We start from the raw sequence: 16,750 nt of genomic DNA on the forward strand, positions 1-16,750 counted from the left end.
CAGGGACTTACACTGTATTACAAAGGTTTCATTTTTTAAAAAATTGTTATTGGAGTATAGTTGATTTACAATGTTGTGTTAGTTCCAGGTGTACAGCAAAGTGAATCAGCTATACATATACGTATATCCACTCTTTTTTAGATTCTTTTCCCATATAGGTCATTACAGAGTATTGAGTAGAGTTCCCTGTGCTATATATAAAGGTTTCTTTTTTTTCTTTTTTGCGGTACGCGGGCCTCTCACTGCTGTGGCCTCTCCCGTCGCGGAGCACAGGCCCCGGACACGCAGGCTCAGCGGCCATGGCTCACGGGCCCAGCCGCTCCGCAGCATGTGGGATCTTCCCGGACCGGGGCATGAGCCCGCGTCCCCTGAATCGGCAGGCGGACTCTCAACCACTGCGCCACCAGGGAAGCCCAAGACAGATTCTCAACTACTGAAAAGGTTTCATTTTGATGGCAGTTTGCCACCTCACCTCCCTGTTCTCACCTCCTCCACTCTTTCCCTCACCCACTCTGCTCCAGGCACGCTGGCCTCCTCACTGTTTATCAAACACACCAGACACAGTTCAGCCTCAGGGCCTTTGCACTTGCTGTTCTCTCTGCCTGGCACTCTCCTCCTTCAGTCATCCTCATGGCTTTTTCACTCACCTCCTCTAGGTTCTCATTCAAATATCACCTTCCCAATGCAAGTCTTCCCTGGCTTCTAGCCCTCCTGCCCATAATACATCCCATCCCTACTCTGTTTTATTTTTTTCTCTGTAGCCCTCATCAACATCTAACACATTAGATATTTCATTCATTCATGCAGTTTTTCTTTCTTCACCCCTAGAATGTCAGTTCCACAAGAGGAGGGGCTTTTGTCTGTTTTGTTCACTGCTATGTCCCAGAGCCTGGCACATAGTAGTTGCCCAGTAAATACTCATTGAATGAATATTTGCATACACAGGCATTTGTTATATTATTCTCTACTTATTTTCGAATGTCTGATTATTTTTATTATACATTTTTTAAACAACAACAACAAAGTCAACCACTGGGCTCTTGCACTGATGAGTTTCCTAGAGAGTGACAAGTGCCCAATGCCATAATATGTCCCAGGAACCTTCCAAGGTCGCAAGCCAAAGAAGTGTGGGCACAGCAAACAGAACTCCCTCAGTGAACACCCAAGCCTGCTAGAGCTAGCCCACAGTGCTCGCAACAGACCACTCAGATCTGAATGACTCTAATGAAACAGCCCAATATGACACAGCCCAATAGGATGCTTTGGTGAGAAGCAACATTGTTTTGAAACAACAGGTATGTTCAAAACTTTAATTGTGAGAGCCCAGCCAACACAGCATAGGTACTAAGACCCATGACATCTACCAAGAGAGACAGGACCTGGAGCAGCAACAAACCCTAGAGGAGAAATAGGATCCCACAGAACAGAACTATGACCGCATACAGGAGAACTACGAGGAAGGTCTCCCAATGAACAGGGGTCTTGGAAGAGAAGAAACAGACTTAGCTTGGGAGAGAGGAGTGGGTAAGCAAAGGAGCCAGAAATCATCATAAAATGGTAATGTCTATATTGGGACCTGATAAAGAGTTTGGGGTCTGTGACAAAGATTGGCTGGCTATCCACCGAATCCATTTCTGTTTCCTTCTAAGTACGGTCTGATGCTTCCCAGCTTCCCTGCAGCGATGTGTGGGCATGTGACTGAATTTTGGCCAAAGGCATATGAGTGAAAGAGGTTACATGCAGGGTCTCAGCCAGGCCCATACAACCTCCCAAATATCACCATCCATGCTCGTTTCTCTTCCATGGTTTGATGCAGACAAGCAGACCTGATCTGTGGGTCAAACAATAAGGAACCACAATGTAGCAAGGACCCGGGGGTCCCTCAAACACTGTGTGGAGGAAAGAAGCCGGCCAACGAGGAACAGCTGTTTTGGTCTTTCAATGAGTAAGAAATAGACTACTGTTGTATTTAAATCATTACCTAGTTTTGGAATTTTTGTTGTTGTTGTTATAGCAGGTAGTGTTACCTTATACAGGGTCCTTGGTGGAAAGTGCATATACATTCCCCTTTCAACTATGGTTCACTGTACCAGATCTGAAAACTCCTCAATACTGCAGTAACTGCACCTTACTTAGACTGGTTTTGTCCATAATCCCATCACAATCTCTTGCACCCAGAAGTCCTCAAAAAACATTTACCAACTTAAAATGAAGGCAAGATATCCCCAAGCAAAGCAAAAGAACCACGCGTGCACAACAGTTAAAAACTTGAGTTCTGGAATCACATCATCTCAGGTTCAAATCCCAGCTTCATCGCTTACTAGCTGGGTGATCTAAGGTCCCTCTGTGCTTCAGATTCCTCAACGGTCACATGGGAATATTAATATTTCCTAATTCATTGGGTGGTTGTAAGGATTAAATGAGAGAACGTACATAAAGCACTTTGGAAGCAGTCAATTCTAATAAGCTATTATTCTAATCGTAACAGAAAGCATCCGCTCTGAGATGCAGCTGAGATGAGGACGTTGCGGGGAAGGAGGCACATGCACATTGAAGAAGACCGTGGGGCCTCAGCCTTCCCGAACCCAGCCTGGACCACATCAACCCTTAGGTTTCCGCAGTCCTCGTAATTCAAGATCATTCTAAGAAACACAGCACAGGCCACTTACCCTGTTAGCACCACCACGAAGTCCATCACATTCCAACCATTCCTCAAATAAGAGCCTTTATGGAAGGCAAACCCAAGGGCAATGATTTTAATTCCAGCCTCAAAACAAAATATTCCAATGAAGTATGGTTCTGTGTCATCCTGGAAGGGAGAAAAGGTAAGGTCAGTGTCTTTAGCTTGGCAGAGGATGGCATGAACAGGGAACCAGCCCACTCGGATAAGTGTACGCACTTCCCCTCACCTCTCCTGACCTTCCAGCACTCACTGCCCTCCACTGCATCCTGCCTGGGGCTACCCTGTCCAAAGGCTTTTGCAAGAAAAACAGAAACATGGAGAAGACACCTCCTTCTTTCCTTGTGGCCAACTTTACACACTGGTTGGACACACAGAATTGTTTGTTCGGATGTGAGCTGTTTAGTAGGGCAGCCACATGTGGCTACTTAAATTTAAATGAATTTAAATGAAATAAAATGACATATTCAGTGCTGCAGTCACACTAGCCACATTTCCAGTGGCTACCATATTGGACAGTGCAGACGTAGGACATTTCTATCACTGCAGAAAGTTCTAGAAGAAAGCACTTGTTTAGAATGTTTTCTTGTCACCTATATCATTCAGGCCCTTGTGCTTGGTCCCTGTGCACTGACCTCACCCCCAAATCTGACATTTGCGAGGGTTCTAAGCTGGTATGCACCAGCTTCAGGTTGCTAAAATATTGGAATCAATGCTCCTGCACTGGTAGGTAAATGGCCAATGTCCCAACTCCCGGCCCCTTGCCAGACCTCCTGCCAGATCTGGCTTCCAGCTGATAGTCAATAGTACTTGGAATTAAGCTATAAGCTCTGCTCCATCAGAGCCCCTACATGGATGTTCCCCAATGTGTTATGGCAATGTTTCTCAGGCTTCAATCATTTGAATTCTGCTTTCATGAGTCTTTCCATGCCAGCTTGCCACCAGTACTACTAATTGTTTACCATTCTTTCAACAGACTCTTTTTACTTAGCTTGATTGTAAGCAAAAGCAAACAAAAAAGGTCCTGAAATCATAGTTTTTCTGGGCTAGTTATCTATTATTAGGATATACATTATAATATGTAACTATTAAAATTTAAAAGCCTTGAGATCATTAATACTTTGTGGATTAGGAATGAGTGGATTCTAACATCTCTCTCTCCCTACACTTGAGTTATGACAGCTGGCTTTGAAATGGTGATGGAAAGGAGAGAGGTCTCCTTCTTGGCAGTGTCAGAATGCCAGGAGGGGAAGCAGGGGGCTGGGGGATGGCTAGGGGCATCGAGAAAGATCTTAGTGCTAGTTTACAGCTCTGCAGAGTTTCACCAAACCATCAACTGGATTTTGAATGTCCCTCCAGAGCTGATATTCATATATAGGAAACGCTGGGGATAGAAGAACGAGCTAAATGACATCCCAAGCAAGCTACCAGGCAGAAGTCAGAATGTGGGACATTCCCTAGAGCACCTGGACTGGTTTCTGCAGGGTCAATGGCAGGAGGGAAAATAAGTGCTTTAGATAAAAAGTCTTAAGCAACCTAAAATCTAGACCATGTTTGGGTCTTGGTTCAAATGACCTGGAAAATGCCATTTCTGAAACAATCACGGATATTTGACTAGCGACTGGGTCTTCGACGAGTCCCAGGAACCACTGTTGTGTTGGGTGTAAACATCTCACTGGGGTGATGTAAGAAAGAGCCCATATTTATTCTTTGGCCGTGCCGCACGGCTTGCAGGATCTTAGTTCCCCAACCAGGAATTGAACACAGGTCACAGCAGTGAAAGCATCGAGTCCTAACCACTGGACTGCCAGGGAATTCCCAGAAAGTGCCCGTATTTTTAGCAATGCAGACTTAAGTAGATGGCAGTGAACAGACATTTTGTCTGGGATTTGCCTTAAAATACTTTGGCCAAGAAAGACAAACCAAGGAAATAAAAAGGGACAGAAAATAGGAAATGAGGCAAAATCTTGACAGTTGTTGAATCTGAATGATGGGCTCATGAGGGGTTCACAGTGCTGTCCTCTGTGTATTTGTGTATGGTCAACATTTTCCACAAGAATTTTGTTTTGTTTTTATTTATTTATATTTTTATTTTAATTTTTTTGGATGTGCCTTGGGGTGTTCAAGATCTTAGTTTCCCGACCAGGGATTGAACCCGAGCCCTGGCAGTGAAAGCGCTGAGTCCTAACCACTGGACGGCTAGGGAATGCCTAAGAATTTTGTTTTGAATGTGACTTTTCATGGACGAGGTGACCACTCTCACCCACCCCCCTCCAGATTGACATGAGGTCTGCTGGGGAGGTGAGAGTGGAGGATGGGCAGTGAGGACATCTCTCTCCCCAGATTATTGTGTTCATGAAGTTTAGGCTCCCCAGGTAGGGGGCCCACGATCCGGTTCTCGGTGCCAAGACGGAGAGCCCACTCTGCCCTCGGCTCCCATGGCCACACCAGTTTGCCACCAAAGCAGAGAAGAGACCTCCCCTAGAGAGACTTCACTCACCAGTCGTTCAGACATCGGGGTCTTGTCATCATCAGGTAGGTGTTGCTCCAGGGCGAGGACAATGCAGTTTGCTATGATGGTGGCTAAAATCATATATTCAAAGGGAGTATCACAGAATTAAGGAAAATCTTTCCAGCTTTGCTTAGGTTCAAAGCACAGTTGAGTGGAAGGTACAGAGACGTCCCCTGAGCCCCTGTCCCCCACATAGGCACAGCCTCCCCTGTTATCAACATACCCCACCAGAGTGGCACATCTGTTACAGTCGATGAACCTACATTGACATGTCACGATCACCCAAAGTCCATAGCTTACATGACGGTTCGTTCTTGGTGTTGTACACTCCATGAGCCTGAGCAAACATTTGATGACATGGATCCACCATTATAGCCTGATCCAGAGTAGTTTCACTGCCCTGGAAACCTGGCAGATGACTTTGTAAGGAAAATGTGGACATTCTTCCTCCGTTTCACCTCCAACCTTCACTGGACAAATATTAATTCAGCACCTACTGTGTGTCAGGTCCTGTTCTGGGCACTAGGGACACAGCTGCCCTTGTGGAGGAGAAGTGAGTGAGTGAGATAAGCACATTATACAGTACATTAAAAGATGGTGAATGTTATAGAGAGAAAAAGCAGGAAAGGAGACTGGTGGTTGCAATTTAAAATACAGTAATCATACCCAAAGTAAAATAGATAGCTAGTGGGAAGCAGCCACATAGCACAGGGAGATCAGCTCGGTGCTTTGTGACCACCTAGAGGGGTGGGATAGGGAGGGTGGGAGGGAGGGAGATGCAAGAGGGAGGAGATATGGGGATATATACGTATAGCTGATTCACTTTGTTATAAAGCAGAAACTAACACACCATTGTAAAGCAATTATACTGCAATAAAGATGTTAAAAAATTATATTCTAAAGCTAAAAAAAATACAGTAATCAGATCTGATACAAAAGCAAGAGCAACAAAAGAAAAAATAGATAAATTGGACTCGGCCAAAATTTAAAATTCTGTGAGCCAAAGGGCATTGTCAGTAAAGTGAAAAAACAAAAGCAAAAAACCAACCAACAGAATGAGAGGAAGTACTTGCAAATCAGATATCTGGTAAGGGTCTGGTAACAGAATATACAAAAAACACTTACAACTCAACAACAAAACAATAACCTAATTAAATAACAGGCAAAGGGCTTGAAGAGACATTTCTCCAAAGAGGATTAGGAAAACGCAAATCAAAACCACAATGAGAGGGCTTCCCTGGTGGCGCAGTTGTTGAGAGTCCGCCTGCCGATGCAGGGGACGCGGGTTCGTGCCCCGGTCCGGGAGGATCCCACATGCTGCGGAGCAGCTGGGCCCGTGAGCCATGGCCGCTGAGCCTGTGCATCCGGAGCCTGTGCTCCGCAATGGGAGAGGCCACAACAGTGAGAGGCCCACATACTGCAAAAAAAAACAAAAACAAAAACAAACCCACAATGAGATGCCACTTCACATCCACTAGGATGACTAGAATGAAAAAAACAGAAAACAATAAGTGTTGGTGAGAATGTGAGAAATTGGAACCACTATACATTGTTGGTGGGAATGTAAAAACAGTGCTGCCACTGAGGAAAATAGTTTGATGGCTCCTCAAAAAGTTAAAACACAGAATTCCCATATGATCCAGCAATTCCACTCCTAGCTATATACCCAAAGAACTGGAAAACCGGTACTCAGATACGTGTTCACAGCATCAATATTCACAATAGCCAAAAGGTGGAAAGAGCCCAAATGTCCATCAATGAATGAATAGTTAAACAAAATGTGGTATATCCATAGAATGGAATATTATTCAGCCATAAAAGTGAAGTACTAACACATGCTACGATGTAGATGAACCTTGAAAACATTATGCTAAGTCAAAGAAGCCGTACACAAAAGACCACATATTGTATGAATTCCATCGATACGAAATGTCCATAATGGGAAAATGCACAATCAGAAAGCAGATTGGTGGTTGTCCAGGGCTGGGGGAGGGGAAAACGGTAAGTAGCTGCTTAACGCTTTGGAACTAGATAAAGGTGATAGCTGAACAACCTTCTGAATGTACTGAATGCTACTGAATTAGTCACTTAACAACGATTAGTACTGTTCTGTGAATTTCACCTCAATAAAAAAGAATATGGTGGTCAGGGCAAGTCTCCGAGAAGCAGACCTTTCAAGGTCTGAGGGAGGGAAGGGATGGTCGGTCCATATGGCTATTTCCAGTTGTACATTCCCTCTCTCTCTAGGCACAAACTCCTCCCTGCATCCTGGGAACTCTCCTCCGGGTTGACGAGGCTACCAGATAGTCCCACTGGAGGATCTGCCCTTGGGGAGGGTCTGTCCTGCTCACTTCCTATTAGGGACTGATCTGCTGATCAGTGGGTAAACCAGAATATCCCTGCCCCCCTGCCAGATCTGCAGAAGCACCCTCAGGCCTACAGCCTTAGTAAGCAAAGCTGCAAATCCAAAACAATGAACAAAATGGCAGTAAGAACATACATATCAATGATTACCTTAAATGGAAAGGAAACTAGCATAACAAAGCTGGTAACTTCTGAGAAGGAGGTTTAGGTGTGGAGAAATGGATGCTAGAGGGAGAAAGCCATAGGGTGTTGGTGACTCTGGAGCAGGAGTTCCCAACTTCTGCGGTACTGACATTTGCGGGTGATCATTCTCTGTGTGTGGGGGGGGCGGGGGGGGGGAGGGCTGTCCTGTATATAGTAGGGTGTTGAGCAACATCCCTGGCCTCCACCCACTAGATGCCAGTAGCATCCTCCTCTCCAGTTATGACAATCAAAACTTATGACAACCAAAAGTCATCTCCAGATATTGCCAAGTTATCCCCTGGGAACACTGAAATCCACTGTTTTGCAGAAAGATGAAATAGCATGTCTTGAACTTGGCCATGTTAAACTACTACCCTCCTCCCAGCTTTCTCTCTTACGAACTTAACTAGCCTCAGTCTCCTGTTTGGCCCTAGAGTTACATTTGGCATCTTGGAAGCTCTGTAAAAACCAAGAGATCTGGGGCTTCCCTGGTGGCACAGTGGTTGAGAGTCCGCCTGCCCGTGCATGGGACACGGGTTCGTGTCCCGGTCCGGGAGGATCCCACATGCCGCGGGGCGGCTGAGCCGGTGAGCCATGGCCGCTGAGCCTGCGCATCCGGAGCCTGTGCTCCGCAACGGAAGAGGCCACAACAGTGAGAGGCCCGCGTACCGCAAAAAAACAAACAAACAAACAAAATACCAAGGGATCTTACAGGCTGGAGGAGGAGTTGGAGTGTATACCCACTTTCCAGGTGTGAAAACAAAGTCTAAAATAGACAACCTGGGAGTAAGAGTCTAAGTAAGCCGGGGAAAACCAGGTCTTCTTTGTCACCAGCTTCAGCCTTTGCCTCCAGCTGAAAGCAGCTGAGCCACGCTCCACGCACACTTTGAAAAGCAAATCCAAGACTCAGGGCAATTTGGGGAGTCAACAAAAACCATCCTGCTGACGATCATCTCTGATTGGCTTCCTGCCTCCGAGCTGACAGTCATTAGAAGCACAGAGAACAAAGCTGGGCTGTGTTGCACAAATACTCCATTCTGTCTCACCCTGCAGCCCAGAAAATAAGAGACAATATTTGTACACAAAGAAGCAATGCCAAGCCCTTCCCTGGCCTCCCCTCGCGGAGCCTTCTGAAGCCATGATTTGAATCCGATGATTTCACTTCCCTTCCCTGCCAGCTACCTCCCTGTTAGCTTCCGCATGAAGCTGCCGCCTCACTCTTCAGGGCCCCCTGGCCTCCTGCCCCTAAACAGCTGGGATGTGACTTTCTCTGCATCAGATTCGAGCTGAGGTTCCAGGAAGAGTCCCAGAAGGCCAGGAGCAAGCTGCACTTTCAATGGGCTGCATTAGGAGGCGTTCAGTTGGCCGCTGTCACCTGGATTTCAGACCCAGAGCTCTTGGGTATGACAAGGAAGCCTTAGTCAGCATGGGGGCCGACAGAAAGTGGCTGCCCACTCCCACCTTATTTCTTTTTCTTAGTTTTTGTCAGACATGGGCACACTGGCTATCAAATGTCATCCCCCTCTCTGCACACACCCATGCACCCCGCCAGTGTCCACAGACACACGCCAAATGGGTGCAACACTGACCTTATACCCTTGCTACTCAGTGTGTGGTCCACAAACCAACAGCATAGGCAACACCCATTAGAAAAGCAGCATGTCAGGACCCACGGTGACCTGCTGAGTCAGAGATCTTGAGCAAGGTCTCCAGGGGCCCTGTGTGCACACTGAAGTTTGGGAAGTGCTGCCTTAGATCTATTTCAGGGGGAGGAGGAACCCAGGTAATTGTGGCTTTGAGTCATCCAGAAAGACGTGGGGGCTCGCCTTTTTCCTCCAAGCCTTCTCCTCCATGTTCTGACCCCAGGAGGAGAATTCAGGAGGCCTGGACCAGTCTTCTGCCTCCACTGAAGGGGGCTGAGAAGAAACCCAAGCTCTTGATGGAACAAGAGAATGTTGGAATGAGACAAATATGCAGCAAAGAAGATTCTGGAAATATTCACAGCCCTCCCATGGCTACCATCTCACTCAGAAGAAAAGTCAAAGTCCTCCCAGCAGCCAGCAAGGTCCTGCCCGACCGACCGGCCCCCATCACCTCCCTGCCCTCATCTCCTCCATTCTCCCCCTCGTTCACTCAGCTGCAGCCCCACTGGCCTCCTCCATCTTTCTCAAACACATGAGGCACATTCTACCGCCAGGGCCTTTGCACCTGCAATTCTCTCCCCTAGAATGCTCTTCCCCCCACACCCCCAGAGACCCACAAGTTTCCCTCCCTCACTTCCTTTAGGTCTTTTCTCAAAGGTCATATCCTCAGTGAGCCTTTTACCCCCTTTCCCTACTTATTTTTTTTCCTTGGCCCTTGTCCCCAAACGTCTGCTATGTTTTTCTCCTTTATCTGGTTCACTGTTTCTCTCACCTATTAGACTATAAGCTCTGTGCAAGCAGGGATTTTTGTCTGCTTTGTTCTCAGCACCTAAGAGGAGATCTGTTACAGAGTAGGTGCTCAGTAAACACCTGTGGAAGGAAGGAAGGAAGGGTGAGTGGGTCTTGCTTTCCACATCTCTCCCCTCACCTCATCATGTGCCAAGTCTCCGTGGGCACACTAAGGATACAACCGGCTCCTTAAAATAGGCAGTGATGTGGCTGGTGCACAGACGCAAAGGTAGGGTACCGAGTTCTTGGCACAGGAGGTTCTCTCCCCAAGCAGAAGTCAAAGGTGGTCCAGGCAGGGGGAGGTGAGGCTTTCTCAGCCCAACCCTGAATCGTGCCTGATCCTCCCAATTTAGAAAGCTTGGGTTCTAACTCACAGCTGCGGTGAGCAATGCCTCTGCGAGCTGAGCTGAGCCTTCCCGCTCCCTGATTGGTTCAGGGAGAAAGCACCTGTGTCAGTGGTATCCAGAATAATCAGCCAGCCAAAGAGGCCAAGGAAGGGGGGAGGTGGATGAAAGGAAAGAAGCATCCCTGGTGGGAGGAAAAGCTGTCTCCTGAAATGGCTCATGGAAGTCAGGCTAGCAAACAGCCCTGCAGGCAAGTGCGGATACACAAAGCTTCCCCCACAATGAGATTGATCAGGACCCACAGAGGCCCCAGAGAGGGGCTGTGTGTGACACTGGAAACCACCAAGTGATTTCTTTACAGGGAAGAAAGGCTGCACCTGTGAACAGGAGCTGCTCTTGGGATCCAGAACATCAAGGAAAATCAATTTGTAAAGTTGGCATGGCTGATGGTTCCAGCCCCTTAGCAAGACCTTGCAGAATGTCCAAATAATTCATCCTTCTCTTTGTGGTACCCCCCCCCATTCCCATCTCATTTCCAGCCTCCTGTGGTTGGTGTGACACATCAGATCAGGTTTGTTAACTCATCAAGGTCTTGACACTACCATGGGGGCTGCCTGACGGGTATGTTCTGAGGAAACACATACTTCAATGAGTCAACCCAGCAGTTCAGCTTATGGGGAGAAGGCAAGTAGGTCTTATTTTCATGTTAGTTCCATGCTCGTCACAATTACCAGGAAAAGAGTAGGGGGTACCAGGGCCCTGAATGTATAGGTGTAGGACATATTCCTTGCTCTGCTAAACATGCCACAATTTAACTCAGCAATAAGATCAACTATTATGGGGCCATAACAGGCACAACAACGTAATTACAGCTGCCATTTACTGAGTGCTTCGTCGGGCAGACACCAAGCTAAGCACTCGTTGTTTCAGTTAATTCTTTGCAACAATTCTACAAGGTAGGTTCTATTGCAAGCCCCATTTTCCAGATAAAGAAATTAAGGGTCAGAGAGGATAGACACATTTCTCAAGGTCATACACGCAGTAGGGCTCGCTCCAAGATCCGTGCTGATTGTCCCCACCACAGACCACTCAACAGCTTATCCTTACTTGTTAGAAGGTAGATGTTTTTGCCTTTATTTAAAAATTGGAGTTGGGGTACGCCTGGGGTGTTAACCATGGATGAGGCCAACTGGATCAGCCCTCGCCTGAGTTCCAACCACTGCCACAATTTAATGCAGTAGTTATCAACCACTGCCTGCTGGTTCACACCTTCATAAGCCCATCCTGAATGGGTCATATTAACGAACAGTTCAACTTCGAACAATACAACTAGTCTCCCTCAAGACATTGGCTTCGAACTCTCCAACACACAGTACTAACCAAAATCAAGTTAGAAAAGAGCTCTCCTCCAGCGGATCAGCTTGAGACTGAAGGGTGATGATGAGCTAACAAGGGCAACGCTGGAGCGGCCCGGGATGGTTTCAGCACCACGGCCAGCGGCAAGAGGCGCAAGTTTAATCACACATCCTCCCAGACGTGGCAAGCTGGGGCAGGACAAGTAAACCCAGTGTCAAGTATTAACACGCTCCGAGACCATTGCAAAGGCCTACATTTCACATACACAGTAGAGGCATACACATGCAAAAAGATTCATTACGTCAGCAGGAAAATCAAATAGAGAAAATTAAAATCCCAACACTAGATAGATTTGATGTGCTGTTTGTTTTTTTAATATTATCCAAGGATTTTCAACACTTTGGTTCTGAAAAGAGAAGTCTATCCAGGGCAGCTAAATCATGCTTCTGCTCAGAAAATTGGAAGTATCTGCATGAGAAATTATACAGCAAAGTAGTTGAAAGGGTTTGGCGGTCAGACATGGTTTTGGACTTGGGCAAAGGAGTTTCCTTCCCCAAGCCTCAGCTTCCTCATATATATAATGTGAGAAGTAGCACCTACCTCATAGGGCTGCGTGAGAATGGAATGAGTGGATACACACAGTAATACACGCAGAACAGAGCATGGCATATACTATGTACTCAGTAAATGTGAGTGTTTTGTTATGGTTTACTCTGGTTCCTGTGAGATTGGGAAGCTTTATATGCTTACGAAAGCATAATACAGGGTTCATCTCATCGTAGTCATGCAATCAGTGTTCATTATTTTTATCTCAATTGCTGCTACCAGTATTATTAACTTTTCCTATTTCTTTTTTACCCATGTAAGTCTCATTCCCCTCCCATCATTGGAGAGCCTAAACGCCTACTCTCATCGTGGCTGATGAGGTTGTCTCTCCAATCTGAAGTGTTTCCAGGAACAAAAACACGGTGAATGCGTGTGGTCCACTCTCTGAATATCAGGCTTAAAATAAATGTTGCAAAAAGATCCATCAGATATTTCATACACATGGGATCCTACAATACGTGACCTTTGGTGTCTGGCTTCTTTCACTCAGCATAATGTTCTTGCGGTTCATCCACACTGTGGCATGTATCCATACTTCACTCATTCTTAAGGCTGAATAATATTCCATTGTACGGATGTACCACCATTTGTTTAACCATTCACCCACTTTTGGGCTGTTTTGACATTTTGTTTATCTAGAACAGATGACTCCATAGAGACAGAAGGCTGATTTGGGTTTGCCCAGGAGTCTGGAGGAGGCAGGAAATGCATAATGGGTACAGGGTTTCCTTTTGGGGTGACGAAGATATTTTAGAACTAGATAGAGGTGGTGGGTGCACAGCACTGTGAGTGTACTAAATGTTACTGAACTGCTCACTTTATTTTTTATTGAAGTATAGTTGATTTGCTGAACTGTTCACTTTAAAATGGGTCATTATGATATGCGAATCTCACCTCAAGTTTTAAAAAAATCCCTGTTGTTTATCCTTCTCCTTTCCCCCCCTTGATTCTCAGAGTTCGCCTCCTATGCTTTTATTCACTGACTTTGGCAGGTAACTTTTTCCTCAGACAGCCCTCAAGATCCCTTTTCAAAAAATAAATGGTTTTAATTATAATAGGAATATGTGCTTATTGTATTTTTTTTAGTTTTTAAAATTTATATCATTTAAAAAGCGACAAGTCCTTACACCACCCCACTTCCCAGAGATAATCAATGCTAGTAGTTTGGTGTTTCTCTCTCAGATTCTCCCCTACACACATTCTTTGCACTGGCTGCTCTCTCTTCTACCTTCCCCCTAGTTAGGAGCAGGGCTTACTCTCTCACCTCCTTCAGGTTGTAATAAAACACCTCCTACACTGTTGGTGGGAATGTAAATTGGTGCAGCCACTATGGAAAACAGTATGGAGGTTCCTTAAGAAACTAAAAATAGAGCTACCATATGATCCAGCAATCCCAACTCCCGGGTATATATCCAGAAAAGCTGAAAACTCTACTTCGAAAAGATACATCACCCCAATGTTCATGGCAGCACTATTTACAATAGCCAAGGCATGGAAGCAACCTAAGTGTCCACCAACAGATGAATAAAGATGTGGTATATACATACAATGGAATACTACACAGCTATAAAAAATAATGAAATATTGCCATTTGCAGCTACATGGATGGACCTAGAGATTATCATACTAAGTGAAATAAGTTAGACAGACAAATATTAATATGTTATCACTTATATGTGGAATCTAAAAAACAATACAAATGAACTTATTTACAAAACAGAAACAGACTCACGTAGAAAACGAACTTATGGTTACCAAAGGGGAATGGGGGGTGGGGGAAGGGATAAATTAGGACTATGGGATTAACAAATACACGCTACTATATATAAAATAGATAAACAACAGAATTTACTGTACAGCACAGGGAACTATATTCAATGTCTTGTAATAACTATAGTGGAAAAGAATCTGAAAAAGGATATGCATATATATATCTGAATCACTTTACTGTACACCTGAAACTAACACAATATTGTAAATCAACTATAGTTCAATTAAAAAAAAACATTGTCTGGGCTTCCCTGGTGGCGCAGTGGTTGAGAGTCCGCCTGCCGATGCAGGGGACGTGGGTTCGTGCCCCGGTCCGGGAAGATCCCACATGCTGCGGGGCGGCTGGGCCCGTGAGCCATGGCCGCTGGGCCTGCGCGTCCCGAGCCTGTGCTCCTCAACGGGAGAGGCCACAACAGTGAGAGGCCCGCGTACCGCAAAAAAGAAACAAAACAAAACAAAACAAAAAACATTGTCTTCCCACTGAGGCCTTCCCTGGCTACCAGATCTAAAATTGCAACCCTGTCAACATCTCCACCTCTCTGCCCTGTTTGTTTTTTGCTCGTTTGTTTTTAGCAACTTTTCACATTAAACAAATTAGGTCATTTATTTATCTTATTTATTATGTTGGTCTCCCTCACTGGAATGTCCACCCTAATTGGAGGGAGGTGGGGGGCTAAGGATTTGTCTGACTTGTTCTTGATTGTATGCCCAGCAACTAGGACAGTACTAACACGTAATAGGTGCTCAATAAATACTATCAAATGCATGAACACAAGCATTCCAAATCGTGTTTTCCCTTTACAAAATTGGGATCGTGATACATAATGTTCTGTGATTTGCTGTGCCCCTCACCACAATGGACACATTTTCCATATCAGTATATTGGACTTCCCTCTTTTAAAAGGCTGTGCAGTATTATCGTGAATGGACACATCATCATTTATTTACTGTTCTCCTAAATGCTTCCAGTTTGTCTCTATTACAAGCAAAGCTGTGATGAATAATCTGACCATACATCCTTGTGTATCTGTGAGGACTTTTTCTGTGGGATAAATTCCAAGACATGGAATTGCTGGGTTAGAGGGGGTGCAGGGTGCACGCTTGACATTCTCATAGATACTGCCAAATCAACCCAGAGATTCACAGAGCTATATTTTACAGTGTTTTAGAAAGTGAAGTGAGTATGTGTGTTCATTCTGAAATTAAATCCCTGATTTAAATGTAAAAATTGCTCTGTAACAAAAAGTTTAAATGTGGAAGAATTAACATGACTCATGGAAAACACACACACATACACACACATGCATGCACACAGACACACAGCAAAATGAAGTTCCCTTAATGAAAAAGAGAAAGGAAAGAAGTACCAAAACAAGTTTTGAGCAGGAGGTATTGGTTCATTTTAAACTCTTGGGTCTGAGGCTCCAAATAAGGACTGAATACTTCTCTTCGTTTCTCTCTCTCTCTTTTTTCAGGACAGTAAAGTTCCCTGGACACATCTGAGTGATGTGAGATCTCTGTCTCCTGGTCCAATTTACAACCATGTTCCCTGGCATATTCACTCTACTAAGGGGAAGTCATTCTGTCTCGTTGTACTGTCACCCCTGTGCAGTGGTCAGCAAAATTCTCCATTTCCTCAGCATCTTCTCAATATATTTCATCTACCCCTTGGCTTAAATTCAAACTTGAAAATTCCCTGAAGACCACCAACGCCTAGGCCAAGGGGGCCACTGGCAGCTTCAGATTAGTTTCCCCAAACAGTAGGAAAATCCAGCCCAGGGAGACATCTGCCATGATAGTCCTAAGTAAACAGTGAAGCCAAGGAGAAGAGCCCCAAGAAAGCAAGAGAGACAAAGAAGGACCCTCCCAATCCAGGTGAGGTGAAAAAGGTATGTGAGAACCCAGATGAAGTGAGTAAGGCCCCCTCAAACCCAGGTGCAGCTAAGGAGAAGGTCCCCAAGAAAGGCAGGAAGGCCAAGAAATTCCCTCTCCCAAACCACACAAGGCCACACAGGTCTCTCCCAGTGCCACTGGGCTCAGCAGGAAGTCCAAGGTCCAAGCCTCAGCAGCCAAGATGCTGAGGTCCACAGGAAAACAAAAGCTGGGAGTAAGACTTTGGTAGAGCCTGTAACTATGATCTTCAACTTCCATGTGGCGAGACCACTGTCCATGCTGGCCCCTCCCTTACCTGATCATTGGAGGACATCCTTACCTCCTCATCCAATGACCAATGTCAACTCCAAGCCACACACACCCAGAAGTGACACCAGCTACCTCCAGAATGCCCCTTCCCATCATCTTTCTCTTTAAGTACCACTCTTCTCCTCCCAGCTAACTTTTTAAATGCAAACCAACGTCCATTCTATGAAGCCCCGCAACCTGCTGACCCCACCATTTCTCAGCACTCTCTCCTGCCTTCATCTCCTTCCTTGTCAACCTTATGTAGGTTGGTTATATATCACTCTCTTGCCTCTCTTTCCATCCTGGAAAAAGCCTATCCTTG

General features: G+C 45.5%; 1 protein-coding gene across 4 annotated transcripts in view; it reads right to left on the reverse strand.

The window, feature by feature from the left end:
• Positions 1-16,750, reverse strand: part of CACNA1A (calcium voltage-gated channel subunit alpha1 A) — a 238,217-nt gene that overhangs the window by 189,330 nt on the left and 32,137 nt on the right. For 3 of the 4 annotated variants that reach the window (XM_079917173.1, XM_079917172.1, XM_079917171.1), the window contains exons 2-3: positions 5,181-5,286; positions 2,670-2,809 (exon numbers count right to left, since the gene is read on the reverse strand). In XM_079917173.1, the coding sequence (XP_079773299.1) occupies positions 2,670-2,809; positions 5,181-5,286 (246 nt within the window). The remainder of the gene's footprint in view (positions 1-2,669; positions 2,810-5,180; positions 5,287-16,750) is intronic. The other variant, XM_079917174.1, reaches the window with a different exon arrangement.

This window comes from Stenella coeruleoalba (assembly GCF_951394435.1).
Source record: "Stenella coeruleoalba genome assembly, chromosome: 3".
Taxonomy (NCBI): domain Eukaryota; kingdom Metazoa; phylum Chordata; class Mammalia; order Artiodactyla; family Delphinidae; genus Stenella; species Stenella coeruleoalba.